This window comes from Bos mutus, chromosome 21, assembly GCF_027580195.1.
Source record: "Bos mutus isolate GX-2022 chromosome 21, NWIPB_WYAK_1.1, whole genome shotgun sequence".
NCBI classification, from domain to species: domain Eukaryota; kingdom Metazoa; phylum Chordata; class Mammalia; order Artiodactyla; family Bovidae; genus Bos; species Bos mutus.
The window spans coordinates 32,450,652-32,466,396 of NC_091637.1; the positions used below are offsets into that span (position 1 = coordinate 32,450,652).

The following is a 15,745-nucleotide window of genomic DNA, read 5'->3' on the forward strand; positions in this document are numbered from 1 at the left end:
GCAACCTTTCCAGGGGTCTTCCAGTCAGCAAGTGACGTGGAAGTGGGTAACGACTGTGGATTCCTCACAAGGAAGTAATAGCAGCAACCTCAGTCCAGGTGCCTATGGCAGCTAGTTTTCAAACACTTGTATTTTTCTTCCTCCTCCACGGAGCTTAACCTCTCGAAACTCACACCCTTTTTCTTCCTTTTTCTCGCTCCGCGCGCTGCAGAAGTCCCCGAAGCCCCTCCCCCGCCCCGGTTCCTCTGGGTCTCCGCTCCCCGCGCCGGCCTCTCCCCGCCCCCGCCCCCTCTTCGCGTCCCCCTCCTCGCGCTCCGCAGCCCCCGCCCCTGGGCTCCTCTCTGTCTCCCCCTCCCGGACGGCGTCGGCGCTCGGCCGGGCCCTCCGCGTCGCCAGTTTGTGAATGAGACGCTCAGTTTCTCAATGGAGCCGCGGGGGGCTCGGGCGGGCGCAGTGCGGCCGCAGCGCTGGCAGTGAGCCGGGAGGGGGGGCGCCTTTCCCTCGCTCCCTCCTTCTCTCCCTCCCTCCCGCCACCGCGGCTTTTGAGGAACGGGGCTGAGAGGCCGCGGCGCAGGTCGCAGGGCCCCGCATCCCCGAGGACGCCTCCGTCGCGTTCTGCTGGAGCCGGAGCGCCGCCGACGAAGCTGGACGCCGAGGAGGCCGGTGGCCTTCGGGATATTTCCCCCTACTCCCCGCGGTCCTTTGCTCTGGGTTTAGAAACTTCTTGATTTCCCATTTCCTTTTTTAAATCCCGATTAGCTCCTCGCCTGCACTGTTTTTTTTTTTTTCCGGGAGAGGTGGGGGAGTGTGAGGAAAGGAACGAAGAAAATAAAAAAGAATTTCCGCCCAGAAGACAGCGACAGTTCTGAGAGCTTTTTCTTAAGGAAACAGAAGCGGCGTTTGCGGCCGCCGCGGGCGCGGGGCCCCGCCGGCCCAGCCATGCGCGAGCCGGCCCCGGGCTGCTGAGGCGCGGGCACGCGGAAGCGGAGGCCCACCGCACCGGGCTCCCCGCGCTCCCGGGCGACTTCTGTCCGCCGGGCGGCGGCAGCGGCGGTGGGATGGAGCCCGCGACCGCGCCCCAGCCCGACATGGCGCCGGAGCTGACCCCGGAGGAGGAGCAGGTAAGCCGGGCTGCGGCCGCGGCGGTGGGTGTGTCCGGACCCCCGAGGCCTAGCAGGGCTGCGCTCTTCGCGGCCCCGGGTCCGCGATGGCCTCCAACCCCCTCCCCCCGCGGCCGCGCCCCAGGCCGTCATCCCCCAAGCCAGGGGCGCCGCTGGCCGCTGCTTCTGCTCCCGGCCTCTTCAGTCTGCTGCTTACGGGCCGCGTATTGCCCCCTCCCCGTATTCCGATGATGATTGCAGTTTCTCCAGTTGGGGGCCTCCCTTTACCCTGACCAACATCCCCCGACGTTTGTAAGAACACCTACGTTGCCTCTGGCCCTTCCACCCTTAAACGTGTTTTGCTTCATTCCGTGAGGGTTTGTGGTTTTCTAAGGTCAGAGAAAGCCCACTTTGGGGGCCGGATTCCTTCGAGGACTGTCTCTCCTCCCCAGGACAGTGAGAACTCCACAGATGCTCTAGATTTTCAGACGAGCCCCTCGGGCTTCTTAGAGGGCTGTGGCCTACTTGGACATCATTCTGGAAGATCCAGGCCTTCTTAGGCTCCCAAAGTCCCTGGCCTTGACCGTCCTGTTTAGTTTTCTCTGGCTGGGCGCATCCCTTCACCCCCACTGACCTACCCCCGTCTCATCTCACTGTCTCCATCTTTCTGAAGTCTACATTGAGCCCCATTGTCCTTTAAAGCTTTAAGCTCCTAGAAGGAAACGCTTTGCGGTGTCATTTGAGGGCCTCGGATAAGGAAAGAGCCCAGGGTCCTTATAACTTTCCCTCACCCACATTACTGTTAGGGAGACATGGACCACTCCTCTGAGGACGGTAGGAAAATCTGCTAGCTGAGATTGGAACCCTAAAGTCTTTTTGCTCTTTCTTCCTTAGCACTGCCCACATCCATGGTCAGATATAGCCATGCTCTGATTCTATGTTTAAAAACAAAACAAATAAACAGAAAAAAACCCTAAAAAAAGAAAAAAAGATGAACCATGCTGGTAACCATTTCATGCTTGCCAGGCCTTGTTTCCAAGGACCACATTTGGTAGTACAGTCTCTAGTGTGAAGACAGTCTGGTTTTACAAACTAATATTGGTTAATAGGCTTGTTTAAGACCAGGTTTTTAAAATGCCCTTGACTTTTCTCCTCATTTGTGGAGATGACTTTTTTCATATTTGGCTTCAGACCACAGTTTTGTCTTTTGACACCTAGAGATAAAATCAGCATGAGGAAAAAAAAAATTCTGCTGCTCTGTACAAGCAGTGGTAACATCCTGGTAACTGTAGTGTACTGCAAGCAGGTGGCCAAGGAGACCACCCTGCCAAAATTAGGGAAATACTACTTCAGTACCAAGATGCCATGTGTTTGGTTGATTTTAAATGGGCAAAAGTCTTTCACTTCTTTTCTTTTGGTTAGTCAGATGTGAAGTTTTTATATTTCTGAGACTTGAGGGCATCAGTATTCCACTATGAAAATGCCATTTGGTTGCAAATTAAAAAATTTAAACTGAGAGAAGTAAATTAAAGTGTACATAGTATTGATAAAGTATTAACTTTATTCTGAACATATATACAATGTATATACATATATACAACTGTGTTTAAACTAGAAATAATGTTGAATGAATGTGATGGAATTAACAAGGACTAGATGGAAATAGTAAAATGTACATATATTAAGATCAACAAGTTCTATGGGTTTTTTAACCATAACTTTTCCTACAAAACAACAAGTTTTCTACAGTCACTTCAAAATGTTGAGACATAAACATAAAAGCATAATTCCAATTGTGGTAATGCCTGATGAAATATCATATTTTAATTTAATATCACATAAGAGTACTCTTAACTGGTAAGATTACTTTAAACTATTTTAGGCTTATCAAAGTAGTTATCATGGGAAATAACACTTCATTCCATAATGCCCCATTGCTCAAACCAATTTTAGAACTCATTTGGAGTTTATTTCAAACTTTGTATCAGAATCTTTGAAATATATTTAATGTTGGGAAAATCTTGTACATTTGAGCATCCATCTGATTTTGGGAAATAGAAAAAAAATTTTTGGAATCCTATTTCATAGGTAAAGGAGGATATCAAAATGTTTAACATAGTTTCAGGCTCTTTATGAGGTGTGTAAACTGTCTTAAAGATGTTTCTGGAACAGATCCCTCTCAAATAGTACCTCTTTCTATACAGTCGTGCAAATCATAAACCCAAAAGTTTTCTTGGATACTCTGCTCTCTTTCAGCCCCTGTATGTTGTACATCATCACGTTTTCCTGAATATCTTGAATTCTTTGACTTCTTCCACCCTCACCACCACCCTCACCACCACCATATTGTCACCCTAGTTCAAGCTGCTGTCATATCCTGACAGAACTTTTGTTTCCTACTTGATCCATCTGCATTCCTTAGCTCTTTTTCCAAGAAACAAAGGCAAATCGCAAATCTGATTGCATCTTCCCTTCCCTGTGTGTGTTAGTCACTCAGATGTGTCTGACTCTGTGACCCCCATGAACTGTAGCCCACTAAGCTCCTCTCTCCAGGCAAGATACTGGAGTGGGTAGCCATTCCTTTCTGTAGGGGATCTTCCCGACACAGGGATTGAACCTGAGTCTCCTGCATTGCAGGCAGATTCTTTATCATCTGAGCCACCAGGGAAGCTCAAAATGTAAGCATTTATAAAAGCCTCAGTGGTTTTTCATAGCTCTTGGGATTGTTAACAGCTCGTGAATGATGTGTTACAGCTCTTGAATGTGGTCTGCAGTGCCTCAGCCCTTGTATGGTTTAGAGCCCTAGCTTATTCTCACAGTTCATCTTTGCTCCAGGAGCACTGGCCTTTTGGTCCTGCATTCTCGCCTGTTTCCTCCTGCTCCAAGGTCTTGGCACAAGTTGCTTTCCTCTGTCTGGAAATACCCTCCACTGTTAATTCCCTCTTCATCCTTCAGCTCATGGGAAGACCTTCCTTGTTCTCCTCAGTTAGGTTAGATCTGTTATTGGCTCTTGGAGTACCGTGTACTGTCCTCTACATCACTTGTCACAAGTATACACCATTTGTATCCGGGAGTTGGTGATGGACAGGGCGGCCTGGCGTGCTGCAGTTCATGGGGTCGCAAAGAGTCGGACACGACTGAGTGACTGAACTGAACTGAACTGATGATTGTATGGGGCTTCCCAGGTGGCACTAGTGGTAAAGAACCCTTCTGGCTAATGCAAGAGATAAGAGATGCTGGTTTGATCCCTGGGTTGGGAAGATCCCCTGGAGGAGGGCATGGCAACCCACTCCAGAATTCTTGCCTGGAGAATCCCCATGGCCAGAGGAGCCTGGCGGGCTACAGTCCATAGGGTTGCAAAGAGTTGGACACAACTAAAGCGACCTAGCATGCACATGATTGTATGATGGGAAGCTCCATGAGGCTTGAACTGTGTCTGGTTTTGCTCACCATCATATGAACATTGCTGAGCATGACTGGCACTTAATGAACTATTAGGAAGTATAGTACTGGTGGAATGAAGAGTAGTTCTATTTGTGATATGTATACAGACAGCAGCATCTTTCCAAGTGGCTTATAAAAATAAGGGCACTGTTCATTTTTATATATGTTTTGAAGGTCATCATTACTTAGTAGTCTCATTTCCTATCTACTCATGTTTTGAACTGATATTATACCCAGTCCTTTGTAACCTTGATGTTTCTTGCCTTTATGTTTTCAGTTCTCAATATTATAAAGCCTACAATTGAGTTACAAGAAAAAGCATGCTTTGCCTTTAAGAAGTTCACATGAATAACAACAGGGTAATAACAGTAACTGTTTCCTGTGCTCCTGCTTTGAGTCAGGCTCTGTGCTGGGCATTGCACATAACAGTTAATCCTCATAAGATTGGAATTATTACCTCATTTTGCAAACGAGAAAACTCAGACTGAGAGAAGGAAATTGCCCAAATGCACATAGTTGGCAGGTAATGGGGGCTTCCCTGATGGTTCAGTGGTAAAAGACCCACCTGCAATGCAGGAGACTGGGATTGATCCCTCTCTGGGTTGGGAAGCTCCCCTGGAGAAGGAAGTGGCAACCAACTCCAGTATTCTTGCCTGGGAAATCCCGTGGACAGAGGAACTTGACAGGCTGCAGTCCATGGGATCTCAAAAGAGTTGGACATGACTCAGAGACTAAACAACGACAGCAGCAAGCAAGTGATGGAGCTTTGGTTTCCACTCAGCTCTAGGTTATTCTGCCTCCACTGCAGATGTTCGGTCTGTTACACTCACTACATTACATCTTGTGAAGCAGTTAACCAGCTTAATAAGATGCCTACATGGATATGTAATAGCTAATTTTGGGTTTGGGTATTGATACATATATGCACATATGTACATGTATTGATATGTGTTTGAGTTTGAAGTTTTTTTTTTTAATGAAAAGAGTTCTATTTGTTTATTTGGCTGTACCAGGTCTTGGTTGCAGCACAAGGGATCTTTGATCTTCACTGTAGCATGCAGGATCTTTAGTTGTAGCATGTGGGATCTAGTTCCCTGACCAGGGATGGAACCTGAGCTTCTTGCATTGGGAGCTCAGAGTCTTAGCCACTGGACTACCAGAGAAATCCTTGATGATGCTTCTTAAAATATAGTATTAAAAATTCAGGGGCTTTCTTGGTGGTCCCGTGGCTGGGACTCCACACTCCCAGTGCTGGGGGCCCGAGTCCATCCCTGGTCAGGGAACTAGATCCCACATGCTGCAACTAAAGATTGAAGATTTGGTGTGCTGCAAATAAGAGCCTACACAGCCAAATATATTTTAAAAAAATGCAGACAGAAAAATTTGGAAAACCTTATTCAGACCTGTTTATTTCCAGCAGAAACATATTGTACAGTCTGTGCAAGAAATTATGATGAAATTACTCTTGGAAAAAATTTGTTCCTTAAGATAGAGTTGGCAACTCTCCATTTTGAGGTGTGGTTACAATAAAAATTTACTTTTTAAAATATTTTCTTTTTCTTTTGTATATGAGAGATAGCTATTCTTAGAGCCAAATATGAAGGATATTATTTCTCCAAACTGTAAAAGCCAAGGTGTTTTTGTGTCAGAAATATATTCTTTTTTTGATATGTTTATATGTGAATATAAAAGCCTTTCTTAATAGGCTGGCAAAATTGTAAATTTGCCAGTGTGAAGGGTAATTTCTGCATTTCAGTACTAATCTTCATTCTTATTATTGTAATTGTCTTAGTTTTACTTTTCCAAAGCAGGTGCTCTCACATTTGTAACTTGACCTGAAGTTGGTAATTTTATCAGATATGCTAAATTATAATTAACTTGACCACCAGGGTTAGTTAAGGGTGTCTTACTTATCTGTTCTGTGTCCACATAACCTACAGAAAGTGGGATATCTTGGATTGCATCAATTTAGGATAAGTTATGAGGAAAACTTCCTCTTTGCAATAAACCTTAAAAGAAAGACGTTTAACAAGGATTATAAACCTATTTGATGGGCTATCTAAAGAATTACAGCCTTTAGGGTCTTTTGGTTCCTCACAGATTTCCCAGTAATGGCCAGTAGATTAATTGTTTTCTAAAATAGTTACGCTTTTATTCATATTTTCATTTTAGTTGGTTCTAATAACTTACAGAATCCTTCTGTCACATTATAAATAATGCGTGTTTTTTAAAGTTGTTGTAACAGATAATCTACTAATACTTACTTTCAAAGCTTCCAAAGAAAATTTTTATTTTCAGAGTTCATGTTGTTTAGAGCTAATTTGTAAGAATTAATAAGCTAATGCATATAGATAGTAATGCATTACACAGTAAGCACTCCGTTACATTAGCCATTATATTCTCTGTCTTTGGATAGTGAAAGAGTTTAGAGCCAAGTTAGCTTAAACCAGTCCTAAGGGAAAAGAATATTCATGTTTCACACTGAGGACCATCACTTAGCATGGATTCTTTTCAATGCCAGAAAATAGTTATCTTGCAACTTCATAGTGTAATTTTCAAAAAGCTATTCTGATTCTGTGCCATGATTTGTGTTCTTATAACAGGATTTTCTGAAATTAAAATTTTAACTGCCTTGCAGTGGACTTTAGAGATTTTTGGCATTTTTCCCAAGGGCAGGGGCTTTGTCCTGGTTCTTGTGGCCAAGAACTTCCCTTTTCCCACAGCCTCACATGTCCTGTGCTAAATGTCATCTGTCCCCCTGAAAGTAACCATACGTCAAAGACCAAATGATTCATAATGTTGAGTCCTTCCAGAAAGGGGAAGGAGAGGAGGGGTAGATGAAGAATTCTCATTCCTTTCCTTATTGCCAGTAGCTAAAGATATTGTAATTAGCACTTAAGCAAGATCTCATTTGGATGTGAAAATTTGCTTCTTTTAAAACTTCTGAGTGTATCAGGGGTCTTGGGCTTTAGTTGTGAATGTTAAAGAGACCTGCAGATTTTCCCCAAGGAACCTAACTTCTATTACTTACTAATGAATTGAAAAGTAAGACAAACACTCTAAAAAGGAACTGAACTGTTTAACAGAGGTAAAAGTTAAAACTCATTGTAGGTCAGTACAGCTAAATCTCATTGTATGACATATATATCTTTATTATCGTGGAAAAGACATAGTAATGTTGGGATTCTCCAACTTTGTTATCTAAATATTCAGTTCAAAAAAAAAAAATAAATATTCAGTTCAATTCCGTCACTGTGTCCAATTCTTTGTGACCCCATGGACTGCAGCATGCCAGGCTTCCCTGTCCATCACCAACTCCCGGAGCTTGCTCAAATTCATGTCCATTGAGTCGGTGATACCATCATCGTCCCCTTCTCCTCCTGCCTTCACTCTTTCCCAGCCTCAGGGCGTTTTCCAATAAGTCCACATATTAAGACCTATTTTATAGCAGAATGGCTGATCCACTGCAGTGTCAATATTATACATCAGAGCCCCTAACTCTAGTTATTTGTTCAGGTACTTGGGTGTTCAGTGCAATTTCAGCCATTTCGCACCTGTTTTATCACTCTGTCTTGATGTCTTAGACAGTTAGGGCTACTTTCTTTTTCCAAATCAATCATTATTACATTTCCGGTGCTCCCCCGTATGCCTCCACACTGGAATAGTCACTGTTTTTTATTCCTCTTCCTCTGGAGTAGGGGCAGATATCCCTAGAATAGGTAGTTAAGCTTGCGCTGCTCAGTACTGGAGGGCCTGTGCTTACTGGAATGAGCACTTTCATATATGATTTTGAAAAGACCTCATTAGAACCTAACTGAGATGGCTTGGGGCTGGGGGCTGGGAATAGGAGACAGAAAAGCTTCAGAGCCCGTGGGAAGAGTTGTTTATTAAGGACTGGTTATCTCTTAGGTCCAGACTATAAAACGATGAAACCCAAACAGTAGATTAGAGGTGGCTTTTTCTTTAGTTTCTGCTTCTGAGAAAAGCATTCCATTCTTTTCTCTGGGAAAGACAATTTCTGTTACGTACTGGTTGCCTCTAAAATACCAGATCCATTCAAAACAAACATGCACACTTCTTGTCTTTTTATCCAGCATGGGTGGCACAGATCTAACTAGCCTAGTAGCATTATTATGAGACCAGAATTTATTCTCAGAATTGATGGGCACATTCTAAAGAGAATCATCCATGACTTTAATCCTGAAGTGTCTGGGGATATTAATCCATTAATTACTTTTTCATTGAACACATGGCTAATCTTTCCTTTTGCATTTACTTTTCTATACCTCATTGTAACACGATAGACATCATTATTAAAATGCACCTATTTTGAAATAGGTTTTTTATATTATCTACAATGATCATGTTTCCTTTATCATTAAAACCAGTAACTTTCTGTAGAAAGTGTTGCATGCTCTGTACAGGTTTGGGATTATGTTATTAACTGGTGAGTTCCCAGTATTTAAGATTAATGCAAATCTGGCTTTTTTTCTAAACAATATTTACAGGTGAAATCTGGGCCTTTGGAGAGTTGATGGCAATGAGTCTCAGGTAAACTTCAGGAATCCTTGGCTTCCTTTGTGGCTCCAGCCATTTTGTCTAATACTTTATTAATTTTATTTAAGTCCCTTACAGGCTTCCCTTGTGGCTCAGATAGTAAAGAATTTGCCTGCAGTGCAGGAGACCCAGGTTTGATTTCTGCATCGGGAAGATCCCCTGGAGAATGGAATAGCTAACTACTCTAGTATTCTTGCTTGGAGAATGGAATGGACAGAGGAGCTTGGTGGGCTGCAGTCCATGGGATCACAAAGAGTCAAACATGACTGAGCAGCTATCACTTTAAACTTCCTTACAGTTACAAAACGCTCAATAAATATCTGTGATAATAGTATTCTTACCCTTTGTGCTGTAGGAAATCATGTTTTTCAAATAAGAATAGGAGGAAAAATAAAGAATCTTACTTTGTAGCAATGAAATAGATTTCTAGGTGGCCTAAGATTTCTAACAATTGAATACTGTATCTCGAAGATGGTAGTGAGGCTGCCTATGCTCATTTTATGCTAGTAGCACTTAATGCACCATCCATTGGTCCGTTGGTTTATTTCCTCTTGGTTAATAGATTTCTTGTTTAAGTGTACTGATTATCATCTTTTTGTTTTTTCCAGATAAAACTTGAAAAGGTCATCTGATGATCTAAAAATGACATGTTTAGAGTACAAAGAATTATAGTTTATGTCATCTTTCATATTTTAGTTCAACAGCTTTTGTGAAAAAATTCCCATTCTATTGTTCATATCAGTGGTTCTCAACCAGGGTGATTTTATTTATTTCCAAACTTAAAACCTTTTATTTTGTGTTTGGGTATAGCCAATTATGGAGAAGGAAATGGCAACCCTCTCCAGTATTCTTGCCTGGAAAATGCCATGGACAGAGAAACCTGGCGGGCTGCAGTCCATGGTGTCACCAAGAGCTGGACACGACTGAGGACGCACACACACAGAGCCAGTTAACATTATTGTGGTAGCTGCAGGTGAACGGCAGAGGCACTCAGCCATATATATGCAGGTATCCATTCTCCCCTAAACCCCCTCCCATATATTTACATTTTTTTAAATTTAGTTTTGGCTGTACTGGATCTTTGTTGCTGCAAGAGGGCTTTCTCTAATTGTGGTGAGAGGACTTCTCATTGCGGCGGCTTCTCTTATTGCACGAGCACAAACTCTAGGGCTCTCAGGCATCCAAAGTGGCTCGTGGGCTCTAGAGTGCAGGCTCAGTAGTTGTGGCTCATGGGCTTAGTTACCCGTGGCATGTAGAATCTTCCCAGACCAGGGATCAAACCCATGTCCTTTGCATTGACAAACAGATTCTTAACCACTGGACCATCAGGGAAGTTTGTCAATCACTAGGGTGTTCTTTTGAAAGAATGATGCTACAGCTGAAACTCCAGTACTTTGGCCACCTCATGAGAAGAGTTGACTCATTGGAAAAGACTCTGATGCTGGGAGGGACTGGGGGCAGGGGGAGAAAGGGACGACAGAGGGTGAGATGGCTGGATGGCATCACCGACTTGATGGATGTGAGTTTGGGTGAACTCCTGGAGTTGGTAATGAACAGGGAGGCCTGGCGTGCTACAATTCATGGGGTCTCAGAGTCAGACACGACTGAGCGACTGAACTGAACTGAACTGAGATACATTTGATTGTCCCAACTGGGGATGCTACTGGGATCTAGTGGGTAGAGGCCAGTAATACTGCCAGTATAATGATGGGCATAGAGCCCGCCACAACCAAAGGTGAACTGGCCCAAAATGTCAGTAGTGCCAAGGTTGAGAAACCCGTTTATATCTGAAGAATTTTGTAGTTCTTAGGAACAGAGTTACAAGTTCCTACTTTTTAGTTCAAGGCAGGTCTTTGGTTAACACAGTAAATATTTATTCAAATTCTGTGTCCCTAAATACTGGTTTTTGCAATTGACTTCACATACTGAAAAACTCCAGTCTAGAACATAATTATTTTGCAGCATAACCATCACACAGGATAGAATGAGACATCTCCACAGCCTTTGCTGGGGTTTTCAGAGATGAGAGATTTTATGTGACTAGCAGAACGCTACTTGAGTCCTGCCATGGGATGATAATGGGAATTGTGATTTTTACTTTCCCTTCCAAGTATTTCTGTGTTGCTACTAAGTGTCTATGTTCTCCCAGTGAGTGAGGTGATTATTATGTATCAACCTCTTTCCCTTTTCATGTTAATGTCTACAAAGAGGAAAGTTTTACAGATCATAAACAGAAATACAGTTTGTTCATTCAGCAGTCATTTGTTCTCTGTCACTGTGTGCCAGGTTCTTGTTCAGCATGGATTGAGGGCTCTTTGTCCTTGAGGAATTGCCCTCCAGTTATTTGTGGGCAGGTCTTGAACTGTGGGGTATATACCAAGGAGGAGGACCTCTTATCTTCAGCGCGGGCAGACACTTAATCTTACACATCTTTCGTGTATACATCTTTCGTGTACATTGTGAGAGTTCAAAATTTGTTTGCTGAAGAATGAGTGAAACTGTGTATGTTGAAATTATTTATTCCTCACCCACCCATGAAGTGAGTATTATTTTGTTTAGGATGATTATCTTCCTGATATAGAGATTAAGTTCAGAAGCTTTCAGCAATCCACCAGGGAGGCAACCTGGGACTCAAGCTCTCTGATTAAATGCAGTGCTGTCTCTAGTAAATGTCATCTGTGTTAATCACGTGTTTCTATGTATGACACAGTACATACATATATACCAGAAACAGCTCTCTCTTGGCATTTGTATGTTAAATATTCCTGGTTTCAACCATTTACAGATTTCTCTACAGACATGTGATTCCATTGTTCCTAGCTGCTTGTTGTACATTTATGAAAGAAATTATATATTTTAATGGGATTAGTGAACTTGAAGTTTCATATAAGTCTCTGGTTGTACCTCTCAGAATGTTGTGGGTCTGTTATTTGCCTTTATAAAGCTAGTGTTTAGTCTTGTCTATGTGGAGTTTAATCTTTCAGATACTATTATCAGCATCATGGGAAAGTATATATGGTGTATTTGCCTACCAGTAATTAGGATGAGACTACAGCTTTTTAAATTGTTTTGTCCATGATACCTTCAGTTTACCCACGTTTTTGTCTGTACTTACACTACTACTGGGGCTTCCCTGGTAGCTCAGCTGGTAACGAATCCACCTGCAATGCAGAAGAGCCCGGTTTGATTCTTGGGTCAGGAAAATCCCCTGGAGAAGGGATAGGCTACCCACTCCAGTATTCTTGGGCTTCCCTGGTGGCCCAGATGGTAAAGAATCCGCCTGCAATGCAGGAGACCTGGGTTCGATCTCTGGGTTGGGAAGAACCCCTGGAGGAGGGCATGGCAGCTCACTCCGTATTCTTACCTGGAGACTCCCCATGGACTGAGGAGCTGGTTGGGCTACAGTCCATGGGGTTGCAAAGAGTCAGACACAGCTGAGCGACTAAGCACGAGCACAAACTACTACTAGATTTCCCTTTCCAGCTCTTGCCAAGCGTTAAAGTTGAGGAAGAAATTTTTTCCAAAAAAAGGGTTTTTTCCCCTTGATTTTATTTTCTGTACTTATAAATTTTCTTATGTTTGTAAAGGAAGAAAAACAGTTATTAAGAGAGACCTAAAACCTTGAACATAAAACATAAGCACAAGAAAACAGTTTTAGTTGGGAATGAGACAGTTTGTCTCATTGATTTTACCTCCTCTATGCCAGGAAACCCCGGAAGTGAAGAGAAAAGGGTATTTCTGGCAAGGTTAGGGATATAGCTAGCAAGATTAAAATACACAGAAATTCCCAGCATACTTTTTTTTAAATCTTTTTAGATTAGGATTCTGAATGTTTTAGAGAAACCATCTGATGTTTCTTCATACTGAATGCTGGTGCATCATTTTGTTCATAGGAAATAAACTGCATTGTTATGGAATTAATAGTAACATTAAAAAAAAATTGAAAACCATTCATTTTCTTTTCTTTAACCACCCAAAGCATCATTTTCTTTCATAGTTTATATCAGGCTAGGGAAGTGCTAGCTTTGGAGGTGATTTTTGTGAGAAAATTAGAAACAACTGGAAATTTGTGTTTTGAATAAAATTGCTAGGACCACTGGAACATGGAAACTAGTCAGAACCTCTCATTGTTGTCATGCTGTCCTTACAGTGCTGGAAGTATTGGTGAAAGCCCACATCAAACTTGTGATAATAGTAGTGGCTAAGCACTAACTAGGACTTCCCTGGTGGCGCAGACGGTAAAGCATCTGTCTACAATGCGGGAGACCCTGGTTCGATCCATGGGTCGGGAAGATCCCCTGGAGAAGGCAATGGCACCCCGCTCTAGTACTCTTGCCTGGAAAATCCCGTGGACAGAGGAGCCTGGTAGGCTGCAGTCTGTGGGGTTGCTAGAGTCGGACACGACTGAGCAACTTCACTTTCAAGCACTAGGGTGGCTACAATTAAAAAAGAAAAAACACCAAAAAAGAGAGAGAGAGGAAGAAAGAAAGAAAATAAGTGTTGGCATTGCTGGTGGGAATGTAATATGGTACAGCTACTGTGAAAAACAATTTGGTGGTTTCTCAAAAGGTTAAACATAGAACTACCCATGTGATGCAACAGTTTCATTTGTAGGTATGTATGCAAAAGATTAAAAGTAGGCACTCAAATAGACACATGTATGTGCATTCATAGCAACATTATTCCCAATACTAAAAGGTAGAAGCAGCCTGACTATCCAATGATAAATGAATAGCTAAACAGAATGTAGTATATACATATAATGGAGTATTATTCAGCTTTAAAAAGAAATGAAATGTTGATATATGCTATAATATGGATAGGTCTTAAAAACACTATGCTTACTGAAATAAGCCAGACACAGAAGTCAAATGTATGATTCCATTTGTATAAGGTACAGATTCATGGAGACAGTAGAATACCAGGGACTGGGAGGAGGTGGAAAGGAATTACTGTTTGAAGAGTATACAGGTTTTGTTGAGGGTTATGGAGAAGTTTTGGGACTCGATAGTGGTGATGTTTCACCCAACTTTGTGAAAGCATTTAATGCCACTGAATTGTGTACTTACAAATGGTGAGAAAAATCAAAAGTATTTTGTGTATTATAGTAAAAAAAAAACAGTTAAGCACCTTTCAAAGTGTTTTATGAATCTTAATTCATTTAGTGAATAACGCAGCTGGTGAGTCAAAGGAAAGAGAATAGGTGTTACTTCCGCTTCTCCTTGGCTCCTGATCTTAAGCCTAGAATCTCTTATATAAGTACCATTTATTGTTTCTGGGTGTATGTATGTTAATGATTTGTTAGAATGTGAATTGTCATGTGTTTAAACGCCTGAATATTTCACCTGTGAGATCCCAGTTCACTTCTACTCTGTAGGAAAATAAGGAGTTTTCTGTGAGGAACAAAGTTCTGAGTGTCATGGTATGAATGGACCCTGTATGTATAGCGTTCTCGTCTCCTCCCCCTGCCCCATTTCCAGTACAGTTCTGGGAATGACTTGAAATATTGTTGATCTAGAACCCTGGTTCTCAACGTGTAGTCTCCAGATCAGCGGCATAGGCTTGCCTTGGGAGCTTGTTAAAAATGCAAATATTCACGTCTTATCCCAGACCTACTGAGTCAGGAACTCTAGGGCTGAGGTCTAATAGTGTGTATTTTAACAAGTCTCCAAATGCATGCTCAAGTTGGAGAACTAGTAGTCCAGAAAATAACTAGGGTGCTGTTGCGCTGGTTGGGGAATCATTTAGAACTGAGTTTAAACATTTCAGTTCACTTTGGAAAGGGAAGATTTACAAATTGCTTACAAATTTCTCTGGAACTCCAGGTATTGTCTGAACTGGCTGAAAGCTGCAGGAATCATCTCATTCTGTACTAGAACTGTGTTGTTCCAAAGACTAGCATTTACCACGATCCGATCCAAAGAAAGAGCAGAGCCTTACTACTTGAGAAGTAGAAAGGGAACCAGGATGTCTGCAAAACAAGGCATTGAGACACCTGATGTCCACTGCAGATGGCATTCCCTAGAGAGATGCTCAGCTTCCAAGGAAGTATTGAATGAAAGAAGACACAGGCTGTTCAGATTTAGCCAGGAAAAACCTGCCAGCTTTGACAGGGCCAGTCCATAAGAAGCTTGTGTTACTTCGGTGTCAGTTACCCTGAGAATCTGGACCTAGGAGTAACCAGATTTTCCTGTCTGGGTCCTGTACAGGAGCTGAGCTAGTTATGTTTGGAGTTGAAAATGGAACATTGCAGTGAGGACGGCCAGATTGTAGGCAGCTTTTCCAGGCTTCATTCTTTGTAGGCCTCTTCGGTACAATAAATTGATCTGCTTGTATTGTTTTATGAATGTGAATAAGTTTGTCCTTTAGTTAGTGAGAGGCCTCCTTGGATTTGGAAGTATTAATCCAGCAAGTTTGAGATGAGTGGATGACTGACATTGCCTAATTTGCAGTCTCCCAGCCAGATTTCATTTGAGGTCATGGTCCCAGTTTCTTCAATGTGTGACAGTCAAGATTCAGTAACCTAAGGCTTGGCCATAGGAAGAAAACTGGGCCAGTTAAATTTGGTGTCGATAAGCAACAGCTGGTCTAATATGCAGGCCAGGGCCAGGTTAGCCACAGATCTGAGGTGCTGAATCCTAAAG

The 15,745-nt window shown here is 42.5% G+C and overlaps 1 protein-coding gene across 1 annotated transcript in view; it reads left to right on the top strand.

Annotated features, from left to right (window-relative positions):
• Nucleotides 1-369: 369 nt before the first annotated feature.
• Nucleotides 370-15,745, top strand: part of PTPN9 (protein tyrosine phosphatase non-receptor type 9) — a 70,674-nt gene continuing 55,298 nt past the window's right edge. The window contains exon 1 of the mRNA XM_070358587.1: nt 370-1,121. Coding sequence (XP_070214688.1) covers nt 1,059-1,121 — 63 coding nt within the window. The 5' untranslated portion in view covers nt 370-1,058. The remainder of the gene's footprint in view (nt 1,122-15,745) is intronic.